Consider the following 19723-nt stretch of genomic DNA (forward strand, 5'->3'; position numbering starts at 1 on the left):
ACATATAACTGTATGTGTACACACACACACATACACACAGACACATACACACACCCTGTATTTAGGCTAATCCCATGAATCTAAAGATTCTGGGAGTGACCAAGGTCTTTCCTCAAATTGGGCTAAGCTATGTCTGCCTCAGCAAAAGATATTCTATGAGAGTTGCTTGTTTGGGTAGAAAAAGGAAGAAACAAGTCTCTAACATCTTGGTGGCACCAAAGAATGATAGTCTTCTCTTTCTGCCCCTAATTCCCTTGCAACTCCTCTGTGTCACTCATATGGGCTAGTGTGAACATATAACTGTATGTGTACACACACACATACACACAGACACATACACACACCCTGTATTTAGGCTAATCCCATGAATCTAAAGATTCTGGGAGTGACCAAGGTCTTTCCTCAAATTGGGCTAAGCTATGTCTGCCTCAGCAAAAGATATTCTATGAGAGTTGCTTGTTTGCGTAGAAAAAGGAAGAAACAAGTCTCTAACATCTTGGTGGCACCAAAGAACGATAGTCTTCTCTTTCTGCCCCTAATTCCCTTGCAACTCCTCTGTGTCACTCATATGGGCTAGAATGAAATGGCTTCAACATTTTAATTTTCATACCCTTAACTGATTTATCTTCAGCTCTGACCAGCTTCCTCCCAGAGGTAGATATGCCTGATCATGAGACCACCAACCTGACTAGCTTTCACCACCAGCCTCACGCAGCTCACATGGTACCCCATATTTATCAGGAATATCTTCTGATCCATCTGCCCTTCCAAGAGATGGCCCAGCAAGGCAAAGCTGGTACAGTGCCGAGACATCCCCTGGGGGGAGTAGCCCAGCTCCACATGCCCCTTCGCGAGGGCATACTCTCCATCCACGATGGAGCCTGTCAGCACTTGCACTCTGCTGAGATTTGCTGGCTGGTTCAAAATCACTGTCAGATGGTTCCCGACACTAACGTTGTATGTCCAAAAGAATGATTCGTCCAGAGTGTAGGCCTCCCAGGGGAAATGAACATCAGAAACCTTCATATCAGTGAAAACGGCTCCAGGTGGGTTGTCAGGCCCATAAGCGTTCTTTTTCAGAAACGTGGCATTCTTCTTGTCATTAAAGGTAGGATAGGAGATCCTGTGGTAGAAGAGGAACGGCTTGCAGAGGATTGGGTTTTCCTGGACCAGGAGGGTACGGAAATGAGGGATCAGCCTGTCAAGGGGTTTCTCCTTGTAGAAGAGGAGGAGGAAATGGGCCAGGAGTGGGAGGTCCCTGCTGTGGAAGAGTTTGCCAAGGAAGCCCATATTTGAGAATTCCAGTAGCACCCATGGGATGGACTTCATGGTGGTCACCTGCAAATAAATGTGGGTGACAAAGTTGGGGGCACAAAACACATTGTCCTCTATTAAGAGGAAGTAATCAGAGAGCTTTGTGGCAAAGCTCATGAGGAAGGCATGATCTATGTTCTCCTTGGAGTAGAATTTCCCATGATGCCCATCAGTCCTTATGCCATCCACAGTGGGATAGGCATCGGATGGAGCGTGGATCAGTAGCAACTGCCCTGCCAAGATCTGTGGGCTGAAGAGGCTTGAAATATGGGCAACAGTGTCTCTGAGCCAGGTGAGGTCAGAACCCGCCAGGTGGACCAGCACTGTGAGATGTTTCCGCTCAGCCTTAGAAGAAGCGCGGAACATGGAGACCAATGTGTACACAAGGCTGCTCCGATCCTGTCGTGGCACTGAAGAGATCCCCACCGTCAGCCATGCTAAGGAGAGGTAAAACAGGGACAACTGTCAGTGTATGGTGACAAGGGTTGTTGAAAGGGTTAGGGGTTGGATGCTATTTGGGACCTGCTCTCTCCCTTTCTTCCCTCTCCTGTTTCCCTCTGTTCTTTCCTTTGGCAGAGGGGATGTTTACATCCTTGCTACTCAAAGTGGGGTTCTTAGTCCAGCAACATCAGCCTCATCTGCAAGCTTATTAGAAATCCAGAATCTTGACCCCCCCCACCTCAGATCTAGTTAATCAGAATCTGCATTTTAGCAATATCATGACTTGTATGTACATTAAAGTTTGAGAAGTACTAAGCTAAGTGATGCTGAATCCCTGTGGGTCCCTCTGAAGTCTTCTTTGAGTCTAGAACTTTGGGTCGCATGGTTTAAGTGCTCAATAAACATTAGCTGTTATTATAGTTATTATAATTCTTTTTTGATTTTTTTTTTGTTTTTGGTGGCTGGCTGGTATGGGGACCCAAACCTGTGACCTTGGTGTTATAAGGGTGCACTCTAACCGACTAAGCTAGCCAGCCAGCCCCTATAATTGTTTTTTTGTACCCAGCTCATCTTCCCAAATCTCTAATCCAGTGATTTCACCTTCTTATAACAACTAACTTTACCTTTTCCCTCCTCCTTCCTCATACCCCTGATATATAAATGTCTTGGGGAGCAGGGAGAGAATTTTCTGCTGGATTCAAATATTCCTAGCCACGGTTCTGCCTTTTCTCCTCCCCCCTTCTTCTTTCCTTTTTAACTACCTTACCTTTCCTGATGCCCCTATTTCCCCTGGGATACTCCATCCCTCCCCCTCCTTGGCACTCACTCTTTCTTCTCTGCTGGATTTTTTCCATATATTTGAAGGTGAGATTCTGCCAGTCTTCTAGTGGTCTGTCCTTCTTAGTGCTATAACTGACCTCCTGGGGCATTCACAAAGGCAAAACATATACCTCCTTCAATAAAAAGAACTGAGTTTATCCCCCAGTGGCTGCCCATAAGCTTTTCTAGGGAAAAAAGTGGAGTAGACCACTCTCAGAGTGAGCCCAGCACATTCTCAGGACGCCTGGCCATTGGCCAAAGTATCCCGTGCTTAAGCGGTATTTGCTCTCTTCTTCACCTTAACAAATATGAGAAATAAATGCTGCTTCTTTATGATCTAATGGGTCCGGGTTTATGCCCCAATTCCCTTTGGAGCCTCCTACTCTCAGGTGGAATGGCACAGGAAGAAGGAAAGCCCAGGTGCTTTTGTGAATCTGCCTGTCCACACCCTTCCCACCCAACATCCCCGATTTTCAAACTGGGGGCGAGGATTGCTACTTGGCCTTTGATAGTCATCACATTTTGGTCATCTTCAATTTCTCTGGGGACTTTCAAAGTGATGAAGAGCCACAGGAATGCGATGCCCACTGTGGTTACGAAGCAGTGCCTGATGGAGAACTTCATCGTGTCTGCGTCAGGATGTGGTTCCTATGGCAAGAGGTCAACATGTACAGGTGGAAGACTCCTTTCCTTCCGTGCCTAGAACCTCCCTTCTGTCCTTTGGAAGGCTATCCCCACATATACTGCCCCTTGCCCCCCGTATTCTGTCCTTTCTCATCATTGTTAACTTATGTGCAAGTGCACTCTCTTATATGATCTAGGAACCTGGTGGAATTTAACCTTATTCCTTTCCTAAAGAAGGGAGTCACCTGTCCTGTGATGACATTTGCTGCATTCAGTTTGTTTGGAGGTTCAACTTTCCCAAAGTTTCTCCTACTCAAAAAGATGAGGGTCGGCTGGGGCCTTAGTGACATGGTCAGTTTATCTGAGAACACGGATGCTCATCGTGCCTCACCCATCCCCACTCCCACTTTTTTAAACAAAAATAAAACTATTTATTAAAATAGCTAAACTTGAAGTATTGCTAAGTGCTATGCCAAATTGGTGCTTTTCTTACTTTTTAAAATAAAAGATATCCTTAATTTATTCCAATTTTTAACCTCATTCACAGACCTTGATTAGAACATGATTCTGTTAACTTAGGTCAAAAAAAAAAAAAATCCTTTCATGAATGTTAGGTTATTGGAATTTAGGCTGGCTCAGCCTCTAAAGTGCTCGTGTGATGCTCGCTTCCTCTTTCAGTGTCTTTTCTCTAGTGACAATGTGTTTCTCTGATTGCTCCTAGATTATCAGAGGAAAGGCTTTAATATGCCTTGTCACCTGCTCTTGATTATTTCCTTGCATGCTCAGTACATAAATAGAAAAGAAATTGTAGTCAGTAATTCCCATGCTCCAGAGGCTATAATATTCTCCAATCTTCCCAATTTTCAGGCATGCCTCCCAGTTTAGTATTTTGTGGAGGTTAACATGCTTCTCTCCCTTAGCCATTTAGCTTTTTGATAAGAGTCATAAAAAGAATGCTTATATATGGTAGCAAGTTTTTACAGATTAAACTTTCCTTACCTGAGTTCCTTAATCAAAGACTTTTAGTCACACAGGTGATTCAGATACAAGCGTCTTCATATAAAAGAAATAGACTTCTCTAGACCATAAATACATGGATACATACACTGAATAAAGAGGCTTTATGATTGCAGTTAAAGGATTTCACCACCACAGGCATAGCTCTGTTCCCTGTCTGGATCTCCCATGTAGTTTACCAGTCCCAGGGGGAGGACAGCTCTCACTCAGTCCTCTGAGTTCGACGGGTTTCTGGAAGAGGCAGGCGAGAGAAAAAGAGTAAGAGGAGCAGAGGTGATGAGGACCAGTCCCTCTAGGAGTAATGAGCGAAAGGTGAGGCACCATAAGCTGAGTTCTCCTCAGCTTTCCACCCTGGAGCTAAGCTCCCTCTGTGATGTTGTTCCTGTGACCTGTCCACCTACTCCCCTACCACAGGAGGTAAACATGCACAGGACTTACATGTGATATGTGCATGCATCATAATTGGTAGCTATGAACTGAGTAGCTGAACTTCAAGATTAGATGGGTATGAGTAGGGGAGACTATTTGATTGTATTAATCAGGGATCTACACAGAAACAGAAACAATAGGATGTGTATATGTGTATGCAAATATATAGAGAGTTATTTTAAGGAATTGGCTTATAAAACAGTATTTTCTCACAATTCTGGAGGCTAGAAGTCCGAAGTCAAAGACTAGACAGAATTGTTTTTCTTTCTGAGGCCTCTTTCCTTGGCATGTAGATCGCCATCTTCTTCCAGTATGTTCACATGGTCTTCCCTCTGTGTATGTCCGAGTGTACCTTTTCTTTTTGGGGTGTGGGGAGTGCAGCTGGCCCATACAGGGATCAAACCCTGGACCTTGGTATTATCAGCACCATGCTCTAACCAACCGAGCTAACTGGCCAGCCCCTCTGTGTACATCTTTTTGAAAGCTGCCTAAACAGCAGGAAAAACTAATCTTGAAGCAGTACTTTTTCAAACTGAGGGTCACAGTCCATTATGGGATAACAAATCAAATTATTGGGTCTCAACCAGCATATAAGTACATCACATCACTGAATAAAGGTAATTATTGTTTTGTGAAACTTTTGTTGCTTTTGCTGTGTAAACAAAAGTACTGGAGATTACAATCAAAGTTTGAAGACACTGTGGCCTAGAGGGGAGAGATTGATGTTGGCAGGTTAAGGGGCAGGTGGTGAGATTTGAGAAGAGGCTTCGATGTCCTCTCCTCTGCTTTAGAGAAGTCAGCTTGGTGTTTTGGGAAGATCAAAGACTGGTGCTAGGTGCACCGTTCTAGTTCCAGCTCTGCTATTATTATCTGTGTGATTTTGGATAACTAACCTGAGTCTCAATTTCTCCATCTTAAAAATGGTGATGGGCCGGCCTGTGGCTCACTCGGGAGAGTGTGGTGCTGATAACACCAAGGCCACAGGTTCGGATTCTATGGTTCGGATCCTATATAGGGACGGCCGGTTCGCTCACTGGCTGGGCGTGGTGCTGACAACACCAAGCCAAGGGTTAAGATCTCCTTACCGGTCATCTTTAAAAAAAAAAAAAGGTGACAATACTACCTACTTCACAGGGTTGACATGTCCAGTAGACTATGAATTACTCCAGGCCAATGGCCCTGTCTTATTAATGTTAGAGGAGTTTTTCTTTGTTCATATATCACCCTTATGATATATGAAGAGAAGAGAAAAAAGGGAATTACATTTAGCATTTAGTGTGTCACACCCGGTGCTGGACACTCAGCATGATTTAGTTGAACATGAAAGATGTGGTGCTCTGTAAAGTTCTGACACGGTGTTGCAGCCATTTTTATCCTTTTGGAAGCTTTTCTGCCCAGATATAGGGAATTCCAAACATTCCAGCTATTCAAGGCCATAGAGCATGTTGAGAGGGGCTCCTCAGCCCAGAGATCTAAGTTAGGAGTGCTGGTGGTGCCCTGCACGATGGAAAGGAAGCACGGGTTTCCCTCTCAGCCTCTCTCAGCAGCACGTCCAGGGCTTCTAAAGTGGCCCAACCGGAACGGGAAGAAACACGCCCTGAAGCCCTGGCGTGGGTATCTCTGCCCCTCCCAACCCCTATGGGCAGGGCTGGCAGCACCGTGGGAACGTCCCACTTGCCAGTGCCTGACCCAAACAAGGGTCTAGCCCTTCAAGTCCCTCACCCAGGTAAACCAAAGCCCAGGACTGAAGGTGCAGTTATCTTGGATCTCAATTGGGCTGAGTCTGCAGAGAGGGGATTCCAGGACTGGAGAGGAAGAGGAGACGGGGAAGAGGAGGAAGAGGTACTTAGTCACCAGGTACCTCCTTGGGACCCAGACCCAGCTTTCCAAGGACAGAAGCCCAGAGATGAGACCCTTGTCATGGGTGAGCGGATCCCCAAGGGTACCCTCCCACCCCATAGCTTGGGGTGGGGCAGAACAGGGAGCATAGAAATCCTGCGCAGAAGGTGATAGCATAGGATGGTTGTTTGTTCCGGGGACAATTAAGCAGGGCGGGGAAACGGGAGTAAGAGGCGTTTATCGCAGTTGTGGTGCCCATCCATTGTGTGGGCTCCCCAATACCTCACCTCTCATCTTTTGTGAAATTCCCTCCCGCTTGGTGTGGGCAACCACATTCTTCTCGTCCCGCCCAAAGCTCGATCCTCAGCCAATTGGAACCACAGAAACTCAAGGCCATTTCCCCTCCCCTTAAACAAATATTTGTGGAGCGTCTGCCACGTGCTTAGTGCCAGGGATAGGGACATTATTCCTTCCCTCTAGAGGCTTACAATCTGGTTGGAGAGGCACGTGTAGAGGGAGCAGTCAGGGAAACCGGTGGAAAAAAGACAAATACCGAGTTAGAAGTGCAGTGATAGAGGTAGTAATACACGTTGTGGGAATACACAAATAAAACAAGGTGCGCACACTCAAGGGTTTGTGGATTTCCGCAGGGGACGTCTGACACCAAACATTCCAGGGCACCAGCGGCGATGAGCTGAGGGGCTGAGGTGGATTGTGAAGGGGCCGAGGGAAAGCCCGTGCATCGGGGGAAATGAGGATCAACAGGGCTGGGAAGGGAAGGGTGGTGGTAGGAAGGACGCGCACGCGAAAGCGCAGAGACCGAGGTCTGGGCGGAAGGGAGGCGCACGGGCGATACCGGGAGCCCTGGAAAGTCGTCTGAGTCGGAGGCGGCGGCGGGGGTGGGGAGCGGGCCCCACACGTGCGCTACGTGCTGCGCCGGCCGCCGCCCCCTTCCCGACCGCTGGGGAGCCGGGCCTGCCCCCCTCATCCCGGGGCCCAGTCCCGCAGCAGTGCACAGGGGACGGGGGACAGAGAGGGGATGGAGAAGGCGGTCCCCCGAGTTTGGAACCCAGGAGCGTGACCTTCCAGTCGCGGCGACCGGAAGGAGCTCGGGGAGTGTCTCATCACCAGGCGGGCGGATCTAGGGGCGAAGGCTGCAGATGTGGGGGCGCCGATCGCGAGATGGGGTCGGGCAGGTTGCGAGCTAGAACTCCGGAGGCTGAGTGGATCGGATGAGGATGGAGACCCCTAGGAATGTGTCCAAAGGACCCAGAGTTGCACAAGTGCGGGTGGTTTGGGGGACGGAGGCCCGGACGGGGGCGGGGTGTTGTCCAGGAGTAAGGAGGGGGTTCCTGGAGACGTGGCACTCGGAGCGGGGCTTGGTTCCGCTCCGGCCGCCAGGGCTGCAGCCCCGTCTTCCCCCGGGAACCCGCCGCCGCCCCCGCCCCGGCCCCGCTCCCAGTCCTCGGCCGCCAGGGCTGCAGCCCCGTCTTCCCCCGGGAACCCGCCGCCGCCCCCGCCCCGGCCTCGCTCCCAGTCCTCCGGGAGCTCCGGCCCCGGCACTTCCAGGCTAGGGTTGCCCAGGTCCGGCCTCTGGGGCGTCCAACCGGCCCCGGACGAGACAATGCGGCCCGGGCCCCGCCCCCGGAGGCTGATGCGGCCCGGGCCGCGGCCAATCACAGCCTGTGGCTAGGCTCTTTAAAAAAAGAAGAGCCGGCCGCGGTGTGGCTGTCAGCTGGCAGGGATCCCTCCGCCCATGTAAACACACATCATAAAGGGCAAGGGGAAGCGTCTTCTGTGGGGCGGAGGAGCTGTCGCTTCCCCGGAGAGCCCTCTCGGTCCCTAGGTTCCCCTCACTACCCTGGCAACCGCCCCCTCCCTTAACGTCACCTCGGGTCCACGAGGAGCCAAACAGCTGCTGCTTGATCGAGGAGCAGTAGAATCTCATCACTTAGGGTCACTACCGGAAATGGAGGAAGCGGGACTGGGAGACCTTGAGAGTTGGAAGCGAAAGGGGGGTCCCAAGACACAACTGGGAAGTGGGAAACATTTCCTGAAGCTTGTTGTGTTTGCCTCAGTTAAATAATAGTCGTAATTCATTTATGTCTAAAATTTTTCTCAAAGTTAGAACTACCTGGCTTGTAGGGTGCCAACGTTAAGGGTGAAAACAGTCTTAAGGCTCTTCCAAGAGAGAGCACATGACAGGAAATCAACTCCAGCGAGACCCTCAAAAGCACAGAACGCCCACAGCAAAGAGCGGCAATAATGATTTTTCTCCCCAACGTTTTATTATGAAAATTTAAAATATTCAACAAAGTTAAAAAGAATTTTGCAGCAAATTCCTCTATCTCCACTTCCTAGATTCTACTATTAGCATTTTATTATAATGCCAGCTGCCCTCTCAGCTTGAGTCTCTATTGCAGTAGGGATCAGGAAAAGGCTCACCAAGGTCCCAAAGCCTTACAGTGCCAAGAAAAGGATTACCTTCTCCAAGGACCGCTGTGAAGTCTTTGGGGGGCCAGATACCTCTGGGAAAAGTTTATTGAAGAGGAGGCCTTTTTTCTTTCTTTCTTTTAAATTGAGAATCTTTAAGGATAAGAGACTTTCTTTCTCTAGGTGACTCTGAAAGCATAATTAGGGCTCCATTAATCCCTCCGTAAGGAGATCCTGGCATACAGTCCTTCCATGAATTTGGCTGCTTTTTGGATAAAAGAGGTCATTTCAGTGTTGAAGTTCTACTTTTTGAGCTTCCTCTCTCCCTTTTCTGGGGCTGGACATGACCCCTCCACCGCCCCCCTCCAAAAAAAGTGCCTTAAAAATGTTCATATCTCTTAAAGTTAGTTAACCTCTCAGTGCTTCCTTTGCCTGTTCTATAAAATGGGGATAATAGCAATGCCTACCCAATATGATTGTTGTGAAGATTCAGTGAACTAATATATGCAAAGCATTCAGAACGATGCCTTACACACAGTAGCAGCGTTAGATAATTAATGGTTATCATCCGTATGCTTATAGCTCCCAGATTTACATTTCCGGTTCTGATCTCTTCCCTTCAGATTTATACCCTTCAGCCTGTTGTATATCTCCAGCTTTATGCACCAGAGACTCTACATGTCCAGAAGTGAACACATTATCTTCTTCCCTAAATGACTTCTCATTTGTGTAATCTAGCTGAAAGTCCCAGCAATGCCAATGGGCCAGTATCCACTCAGGCAGACCCACCAGACGCCTGAATCGTCCTCACTGTCCCTCCCCAATCTACCACTATGTCCTAATTGTATTTCCTGTATCTGCATCCCTTCCTTCTAATCGATAGCACCACTGCCCTAATTTAGGCCCCATCATTTCTCATCTGGATTATCTCAAGAGTCTTTTGTTCTTCTCAAATCCAACATTATCTTATTGCTTGTGGATGACTCTTCTTCCTGCAACATCCCACTACCCGCTTCCTGCTAAATAATCTCCATCATTTATTAGCTGTGTGAATTTGGGCAAATTGCTTAATCTACCTGTGCTTCACTTTCCTTATTTGTAAAATGGAGATGAGTATCTCATAGGGTTGTTGTGTACATTAAATGATTAATCATTCAAAACACTAGGATATGCAAGTGCTCAAAAGTGTTCATTATTATCATTATCGTTATTATTGCCTTCTCACGTCCAGGCTGTTCTTATGTTCAAGCTGTTCCCTCTACCTGGAAAATCCTTTTTCATTCCCAATGCTCTTCTGCCCCGACCGACCGGGTCTGTAAGTGTTTACTTCTATTATGGCACCTACCATAGTGTACTGACATGATTGATCGGCTTAGGGGTCTGATCCTCTCTATGAGGCTATTAACTTTTTAAGAGCAGAAACTATGGTACATAGTAAGTGGTCAATAAACGTTAGCTCAACTGAACCTTAAGGATTAACTCCATCCCCGGGCGGAAGGCCTCGGCCCCGCCCGATTCGGAGGCGGGGCGGGGAGCTCGGCGCGGGGGGTGGGTGGGGGTGCCTGCTTCTTTGGGTGGAAGCTCCTGGAATTCTGTCAACAGGAAGCACAAATGGAGAAACATAGGCCCAGGACTCGCCTCCTATCAGTCCTGGCAGCTGCAGCTCTCATGAGAGGAACCGTGAGGACAGGGCTGGAAGGAGGTTTCCACAAAGGCTGTGGATGCCCATCCTTGAGACCGTTACTTCTGTATGCAGACATAGCCAAGCAGGTGCCCACAGTGACAGGGACACGCTCCAGGGTTTCTCCCCCAGCCCTCCAAGAATGGAGCTGCCCTGATGCCGAACCACCCCTAGATGGCACTGTGGTCCCAAGCCTGGCAGAAGTTGTGGCAGGAGAGGAGGGGGCCCACAAAAAGCCTAGAAAGAGACTGGATTTGTCCACAACAGAGCTATGCTGCACCCTGTCACCATCATCAGAAGCCCCCTACCATGGACCCAGCTGACCAGTGTGATCAAGGCTCCCTGCGCTTCTGCGTGGTGGGGACGCCTGTCCTTCGTATAACTTCGTATAATGTATGCTATACGAAGTTATTACGTGGGGGTGGGGGTGGGATTCTTTTTCCTCGCCGTGGCGGCGGAGGCGCACGGCGTGGGTTTGCGGCAAGACGTCATCAGAGGAACGCTGAAAAAGCCCAAGGTGCTGCCGTTGCTAGTAGAAGTCGGACTTGCTGTCGCACGAGCGGTGTCTGCACAGGTCTGGGACCGAGCGGAGCTCTCAGCCGCGATCCCAGAGCCCACCCCGTCCTTGCCCCTGCCCAAACCCACGGTGATGGAGTCGGCCACCGCGCTGGCCCCGGGCCCGCGTCCGGCGCTACCCCTCGGGGGCCCGGGCCCGTTGGGCGAGTTCCTGCCTCCTCCGGAGTGCCCGGTCTTCGAGCCCAGCTGGGAAGAGTTTGCGGACCCCTTCGCTTTCATCCACAAGATCCGGCCCATAGCCGAGCAGACTGGGATCTGTAAGGTGCGGCCGCCGCCGGTGAGTCACGCCAGCACCCCGGATCTTGCTCGCGGCTGGGGGAGGGAGCGAGGACTTGCGGAGCCGGGGAGGCCCAAGGCGCGGGGGTGAGGGAGCCAGTCGCCCCACGGGCCTCGCCAAGTTTGGGGCTGCCGGGAGGGTCGGAGTTGAGACGGGGGGAGGAAGACGGGGGCTCTCCATCCGGAGCGGGAGATAAGGAGCGTGGGAGAGCAGGGGCTCTGGCGGTGCCCGGAGAAGGCCGTGTCGCCGCGGGGCTCGGTGGACGGGTGCGCGGCCCGGCCTGGGGGTTCGGGTTCGGTTTGGGATGGAGTGGTTGCAGGAGCCGGGGGTTGGTCGTGGGGGAGTTTCCTCCCGGAGCCCGCGGAGGCGCGGGCGCGGAGGGAGGGCTCCGGTCCCGGCGAGGCTCCGCAGGCAGGTCCTCGCCTCCTCCCCCGGGGTGCGGGGGTGTGTGATGGGGTGGGGGTGGGGGACTTGCGAGTTGTCGTGCGAGGAGGAAAGTTTTCAATATGGCGGCGGGAGCCCCTAGTCCTTTGTGTGGTGGCGGCGTCGGCCCGGAGCGGCCCTCACCTGGGCGCCCCACCCTCCAGACCAGGGCACCCCCCCCACCCCCTGGTCCCCGGGCCTTCCAGTGGCCCCCGGGCGGGAGTCGAGGAGGGGGCGGCCAGCGCTGCCGGGGGGCGGGGAGGAGCCGCTGGTCCGGCCCCGGAGCGGATGTATTGAGGGGGGCGTAAGTGTCTGGGGGGCACTTGTGGGACGGTGGGACACAGGCCAGGCGGCGGGGGACCCCGATGCCGGGCCGCGCTCCCGAAGGCTCTCACGCCCGACTTGTGGCCCAGCCGCTCGGCTCCCCGGCGAGGCTTGGGCGGTGTTGGTGGGGATGGCGTGGGGGCGAGGCCGTGTTTGTAGGGGCAGATGTCACACGAGAAGACCCCCGAAGATCCCGTGTTTATTTCCCCTGGCCCCCAACCGCCGGGAGCTGAGGCGCAGTCACCCACCTCAGCCCGCCAAGCCCTGTCTCGGCCTGGAGGCTGCGCGTGAGGGCTGGGGTGTTTGCGAGCCATCCCTAACGGCCGCAACGCTCGCGAAGGGAAGCCCGGCCAACTCCTTCCCGGCCCCCAGCCCCACCCCCGCGGCCGGAACTCTTCCACCCCGGAGTTTTTGCCCACCTTGCGGCGTGGTCTGAGTCCGAGCTGGCCTAAATGACGGTTGGACGGGCTGGGACCGTTGGGAAGGGGGTTTAACTGCCTTTCCTCCTGCTCGAGAATCTCCCCACTGCGCCCCCAGCCCCCCTCCCACCCCTGCTCCCTTAAGCTTGCTCTTTGTAATGACATTTTGAGTTGCGGGGATTCTGCATGTAATCATTCTGTTTTGGAAAGCTATTTGGAGGGAGGTCCCTGAATAAGTCTTCCTCATCCGAACCCCTCTCCACCCGCCCCCAAAATTAAAACACGGACACCGCACTTTAGTTTTTCTTGGACAAGTTTGAAAATGGACGTGAAATATATACCTAAAAAAATAGCTGGCCAGCTAGTATGGGGCACATGTTCGAAAACGGATCCATTTCTCTCAGTGAAGTGGACAAGGTCGATTCTTGTTGCTTAAGGGAAGTACATTTCTTTTAGAGTGTGCGAAGAGGCCTGCAGAAGTTATAACCGGAGCTGGTTAGAGCCAAGGTTTTAATTCTTGAGGAACAGAGCATGTTTCAAACATTTAGCAATTCACCTTAACGTTAGATGCTAGGAAAGGCGAATATGAATATTGTACATTTGCAGTAATGGGATTTTATTCAGAAATTAGGCAACTTGAGTAAGTTTTTATTTACCAAAATGTGAGGAGTCAGGTTCCTGGGAGTTGTCCTCCATGTTGGTATTGTGGCATACTAAGGCTGGGGTAAATCCTTTATCTTGCTTTCTCATTTTTTTCCTTTATAGGGTCTTTTTCCCAAAAAGATAGTGTCGCTCAGGTTATGTTTGGCTACCCATTCCTTGTTTCGGCTACCGTATTAATGGCAAACTTGACAATATGTGTGGTTGTGTTACCTTTTCCCACTCTGAATGTCAGACATGATGGCCACCATTTTGTATTGAGAGTACTACATACTACAGCCTGAGGAAGGGGGTTAAAGAGGTACAAATAATCTACAAACACCACCAGTGGTCTGTTTTGGAGACCTCCTTTGTGTGGAGGGGACTTTCTTCCTCCTTTGTTTAACACACTCCTATGCCAAATGGAAAGAGTTTGGGAGTATTTGTTGTTGATATAACTACAAAAAAAGGAAATCTTTCCAGAAGTTATAGCTGCTGAAGAGGGGTCTTGTTGGAACAAAGGCTTCTTAAGAGATGTAAATAGTCTTTGTTTTAGAAACTGTTTTGTTTTAGGAAAGCTAACTGTGAACAAGTGGTTTCATATAGTTGAAATATAGGAACAAAAAAACCCAGTGGTAGGAAATATTTTCCATGGCGGTAGCTATATAATGCCTGTTTCTAGATGATTTTTGTTCACTGAGTTGTTGGAACATAAGTGGCTATATTACAAGGGAGATTGGGGGTATTGGAATTTTACCTGCCAGGAGGTAAGGGGGAGAATTATAAAGCATTTCTATTTCCTTTTGTTCTTACCTTTGTGTCTTTAATTAATGGTACTTATACAGCTTCGGTTTATAGCTGCTTTCTTCTGAGGGTCCTAGCTGCTTGTCTTCTGAAAACTTAGGGTGTTTACATTATTTTCTATATGGGGGCATAGAGGTTCATAGAAATTTGTGAAAACATAGTAAGATAAATGTGATAAAACATAACAAGTCAAGAAGATTATATTCAAATCCTGAGTTAAAAGTTTAAAGAGAAATAAATCTTTGTTTCAAATTACATCAAGTATCTAGGCTTGTTTTCTGGGCTGCGAACTTTTAAAATTTAACAATTAATCTGGTTTCTGGTTTTGTTACCTTTAAAATGCAAATTTTAACTTCTTCCTTGATAATACTTAGATGTCTGTTTAAGGACAAATACTTGCCGTATGATTTTGTGGTATTCGGAGATGATTAATTACTTTTTTGAGTCTCCTAAGTTTGATAGGAATATATTTGATGGCTTTAGTAACTTTTTTGTCTTCAACATCTAACATTTGGCCACAAATAGACAGGTTCTACAGATTTTTCTTTGGCAGTGTCCAAAAGTCAGAGGTTTAAATCAAACCCCAGATGGCACACACAGTGGACACATTTTTTCACATTTTTTAATTTGATCCCTTCATCTTTATAGCCAAAGTGTAAAAAAGTAGCTTTAAGTGTTTTAATAAAGTCAGCATCTTTGAGTGAGCCTGTTGGTTCCACCCTTTGAGACAGAGAGGAACTTAAATATACGTTTCTTTGTATGTTAGAAGTGTTAAAGATATGGAGCTCATTTACTCCCATTCCAGCCTGTCATTCTCTCTAATTTGGGGTTTGATCGACTTTGGCCTAACCATCTTTGTTTTTCCCAATTTATTTGGTGTCATGAAATCTTTCTCCAGTTGTGGTGATTTATTGGCTATTTTAAACCTTTAACATTTGGAGAAAGGCTTATCAGTAGAAATACCCTTCAGCAAAGGGAGAAACTGTAACTACTTTTTACAGATAATAACTTTATTGAGATATAATTCATATGCCATACAATTTACCACTGTGTGTAATTCAGTGGTTTTTAGCATTTTCACACAGTTTTACAACTGTCACCACAATTAGTTTTAGAACATTTTCATCTCCCCCAAAACTCCATACCCACTTGTAACTACCTTTTTTTTTGGCAGCTGGCTGGTATAGGGATCTGAACACTGACCTTGGTGTTATAACAACGAGCTCTAACCCACTGAGCTAACTGGCCAGCACTTGTAACTACTTTTTAAGACAAATTTAGGACTGTGCTACCCAGGAGGAAAAACTTGGTAGGAGGTTAGATTAAGTTCTTCAGTTCTAGGTCACAAGTGTCTGCCATAAACAAAGCAAAAACAAACTTCATTTGTTACAGTCTTTCAATAGGTATTTAGCTAAATTTGACTTTGCCCCTGGTAAACTGGGCACACTAGGAGCCATAAACAGCCATATACTTGTAACTCTTAGTGAACTGATTAATCAACAAAATCAGTGGACTTTTAGAGTGGAACATGAGTGATAACTGCAAATATATGAGTCAGCTAAAGATTTGAGTTCCCACTCCCACTGGCAAAATTTACCTTCCTATGATTACAGGATATGGTTTTAAACGTGGAATCTAAATCTTTTTAAGAATGAAGTGAATAAAGAATTGCCTTTGAAAAGTGTTAATAAATGTTTTCTATTAAAGCCAGGGTTTGAAATCTTTTATTAAGACACTGATAAGAAAAATTAAAATTATCAACTCTTAATTTCATTCTTTATCTCTAAGTTGCTTAATTTTCTTTATGATTTGTTGGCTTAGAGTATTTCTGGTTGATATATTAGTGATAAACTTGTTTATTTGTTTAACACTGATAAGAAAAATTAAAATTATCAACTCTTAATTTCATTCTTTATCTCTAAGTTGCTTAATTTTCTTTGATTTGTTGGCTTAGAGTATTTCTGGTTGATATATTAGTGATAAACTTGTTTATTTGTTTAGTTTGGGGATGATAACATAGTACAAGATGTTTGGGATACTTGAATAAAGGCAGGCAAAAATCTACCAATGAGGAAATTTTTTTAGAGAGATAAGAATGATCACTGTAAACTATTCGATTAAAAAAAATTGAACCCGGTTTATGTGCTGTAATGGGATCTTTTTGTAGATTTCTGTAACCTCTCATCATTGTCTTATTTGAACCACATTAAGGTTGGCTGTAGAAAAGGATGTAAGCCCATGCCCCCAGAAATAAAAGTGCTAATTAGGTTCCTGGTATTTAGGTTCCTTGAAACCTATTTGTATAACCTCTTTCCAGATGCCATCTATAGGTTCGAAAAACCACTAACCTGGGAAGACCTTGCTTTCATCCTTTGTACATTCGTGTTGAGGTTGTATGTGATAATTCTTTTTGGAGATTACTGCTAGTATACCTCTTTTAAGTGCAGAGATCATTGGCAACCACACCAAAAAAGTTAAAATTAGGTGGAATAAATGTTGGAAGCTGGAGGGCTACACGTTCTGAATTTGTTTGGGACCGTTGAAGAGGAATCAGCAGAGGCATACTGATGAGTCCCTTTGGGGTGAGTGGGTGGGTGGGGTGATACCTTAGGAAAGTCATATCCCTGAGCTACTGACATTAACTGTCAATTATTTAAAGTTTGAGAAACTGGACTTGCTGGGTAGCTCATCTGGTTAGAGTGTGGTGCTGATGACACCAACATCAAGGGTGGGTTTGGATCCCCCTAAATAAATAGTTTGTGAGAGTGATAACTGAAGTTTTAAAATCTGAGTTGTGAGAAACTTGTTTTAGACATGAGAATTGTGTGTGACCAAACAAGATTTCTTAAGTATTTATTAACTGCTATGTTCTAACATGGGATTAAAGAGAAAAATGAGATGACCTTTATACACCTACAAAAATTTTTCCAAAACTGTTCCTTTTTCTGTTATTAACTATTAGATGAGTTCTATGGTGAATTTGCTTTTTGCATCCAAGTTTATAAACCAGACTAATGGATAAAAGCTGCCTTTAGGACAGTGAGATATTTCACTTCCATAGTTGTAAGGTATTTGGAACAAAGATGTGGAATTTGACTAAATGCATTCTTTTATGTTCTTTTTTCCCACCATGATTTAAACATTCAGATCTTTCACCGTAGATCATTCCTCTTAAAACATCATTGCTATATACCTTTACACACTACTTTGGAGTCATCCTATCGATTCTTTTTTTTTTTTTTTTTTGTGGATGTGAACCCTTGACGTTGTTACTAGTACCAGGCTCTAACCAAGTGAGCTAACTGGCGAGCCCTCGTTCTTTTTTAAATCATTTAAGCTTTCTTTCTGGATGTAAGGACTAATCAATTTTATTCTGCCAGAGCCATCTCTTCCAGAGTGTAAATTAAAAATTTTTTATTATGAATAATTTCAAGCATAATGCAAAAGTACAGAGAATTTATTTTTAGCTATTTTCCTGGATTTAAGCACAGAAAGCAGAGTGGTAGAGTAGTTGGGGTGGGGAGAGAACTAGTGATCTTCATTTGTAGAGAACAGCTTGGCTTGGTTTTTGTCCTATTCAGGTTATGAGCAACATTTGGGCAATTAAGGATGAAATTTCCATCCTTATGTGAGTGATGGTCACTTTGCCCAATTATGGTAGAGATTGTATTTCTCAGTTTTAGTCAATGGCTTTATTGCTTTGTTACACATTTGTTGAAACCTGTGAACAAATCTGACCATCTTCAGGCCAGTGCTTGGCAGATAGAGGTGTAGGAGTGGGTGGTAGATGGAAGGCATTCTCTGTTAGCATTGTTCCATTCTCTGCTATCTGTTCATTTTTGTATTTATCTCAATTTTCTGCTATTAGGAAAGGGCCTTCTGGTCAGAGTGGGTATTTAGCCTGACAGAACAGAGTTGGGAGTCAGGAGAAATCAAGAAATAGAATAAAGTCCCTTTCTGGAAAAGGAGTTTTAAGGAAATGAGAATTAGAAGAGTCTATTGAGTTGTTGGTTAGGTTGTTATAGGTTCACTTCTGTGCGAAGAAAGGTAGTTTGTTTGACTTTCAGCATTGATGCTGCAGTTTCTGTTTCAGCAGAGTTGCTAATGAACATTTATGTGGTATTAAATATTTTCTTCAAAGTGGGCAAATTAAAAATTAAGTCATTGAAAAATGTTTTCTATCAATAATCTCTTAAAACCTAAGGGCTTCTCACTATCTCCCTGAAATAATTTATCAGATAGGAGCAGCCACTATGCAAAAGATCACATAATGAATGCCTTTTTAGAACTTGTTGATTCCATTTCATTTAATAATGTCTTGTAAAATGCTGTAAAATTTAAAGAGTATTTTGCAGGGATACAAATGAGGCTTATCAAGGGAACTATATGTATATTTTATTACTTTTTAAAAGCCAGTTTTTCTATCATGTAAAAGAAAACAAGAGGGGGTGGTGTTTCTAGATTTTTAAAAATAGGTGGGTAGAGTCTTGAGTCTAATTCCATCATGACCTTGGACAAAGTCATTTTATCCGAATGTATGCCTTCTCATCTGCTATAAGGGGATCTGACACTGACCTAGGGCTGCTGTCCAGTTTAATTAATTGATGGATTGCAAGGAGCTTAAATCCCAAAGCTTTATTTGCTCATTGCTAAGAAGAGTCTGGGACAGATTTAGCAAGACGGGTTAGTGCCAAACACATATCCCTCATTTTCCCCTATAGTAAAGGGATTTTTAAAAAGCGAAACTTGAAAAGGCAGAAGCCTAGCATAAAAACTAGAATATATAGAATGTAATCCTTCTGTTGGTTTAGATGAAGTTTTTCTATACCTGAATCTTTAAATTAAAAAAAAAAAATAGTGTGGGCCGGCCCGGTGGCACACTGGATGGGTGTGCCGCTTGGGAAGCGCGGCGGCACTCCCGCCCGAGGGTTCGGATCCCACATACAGACCGGTTCCCGCTCACTGGCTGAGCGAGGTGCGGGGGCGACGCCGAGGGTTGCGATCCCGTTGCCGGTCCCCGGTCCGGTGCGGGGGCAACACTGAGGGTTGCGATCCGTTGCCGGACATGGAAAAAGACAAAAGACAAAAAAAAAAAAAAAAAATAGATTAAATTATTTTTTAGGTAGAGCTGTTACAGATGATTTCAGAAAATTTGCAGGTGCATATGTGTTTCTTGTGTAGTGTGTGTATATAGGCAGGAGTTGTACTTGATGAGCTTTGTGTTCAGAACTATTTACAATTATTTTAATTTCCCTTAGTGTGGGATAACTGTGATGCTGTGAAAGCCATGCAAATGGAAGGGCATTATACCTATCTAACAAATAATTTAAATAATCACAGTTTATGCTTGACAGGAGGGGTCAATAGATGGTCTTCAATATTTTTGCAAGTTATCCTACTTGTAAAGTGGGGAGAAAAGTAAAAGAGATGGCAGGAAAAAAGTTTATTTTGATCTTAAAAAAAAAAAGACCTTAGGACAGAGCTACTAACAATTAGACATATTTTTTCTCTAAAATAAAGCTAATTAGGGGGCCGGCCCGGTGGCGCACTGGATAAGTGCGCTGCTTGGGAAGCGTGGCGGCGCTCCCGCCCGAGGGTTCGGATCCCACATACAGACCGGTTCCCGCTCACTGGCTGAGCGAGGCGCGGGAGCAGCACCGAGGG

At 46.4% G+C, this 19723-nt stretch overlaps 2 protein-coding genes across 3 annotated transcripts in view; one reads left to right on the top strand and one right to left on the bottom strand.

The window, feature by feature from the left end:
• Positions 1 to 584: 584 nt before the first annotated feature.
• Positions 585 to 4248, bottom strand: LOC103599621 (alpha-1,3-mannosyl-glycoprotein 4-beta-N-acetylglucosaminyltransferase-like protein). 2 transcript variants are annotated; one of them, XM_008583770.1, is made up of 4 exons: positions 4198 to 4248; positions 3094 to 3222; positions 2582 to 2675; positions 585 to 1751 (listed from the first exon to the last, which is right to left on the bottom strand). In XM_008583770.1, the coding sequence occupies exons 2-4, from the start codon at positions 3196 to 3198 to the stop codon at positions 628 to 630; spliced, it is 1323 nt and encodes a 440-aa protein (XP_008581992.1). In that variant the 5' UTR covers positions 3199 to 3222; positions 4198 to 4248; the 3' UTR covers positions 585 to 627. The 2 variants fall into 2 exon arrangements, with proteins under 2 accessions (XP_008581992.1, XP_008581991.1); XM_008583769.1 differs by having other exon boundaries at positions 3073 to 3222.
• Positions 4249 to 11246: 6998 nt separating this feature from the next.
• Positions 11247 to 19723, top strand: part of KDM5B (lysine (K)-specific demethylase 5B) — an 82572-nt gene continuing 74095 nt past the window's right edge. Inside the window, exon 1 of the mRNA XM_008583771.1 lies at positions 11247 to 11450. Within this exon, the coding sequence (XP_008581993.1) occupies positions 11247 to 11450 (204 nt within the window). The remainder of the gene's footprint in view (positions 11451 to 19723) is intronic.

Source organism: Galeopterus variegatus, unplaced genomic scaffold, assembly GCF_000696425.1.
Source record: "Galeopterus variegatus unplaced genomic scaffold, G_variegatus-3.0.2 Scaffold3033, whole genome shotgun sequence".
Lineage (NCBI taxonomy): Eukaryota > Metazoa > Chordata > Mammalia > Dermoptera > Cynocephalidae > Galeopterus > Galeopterus variegatus.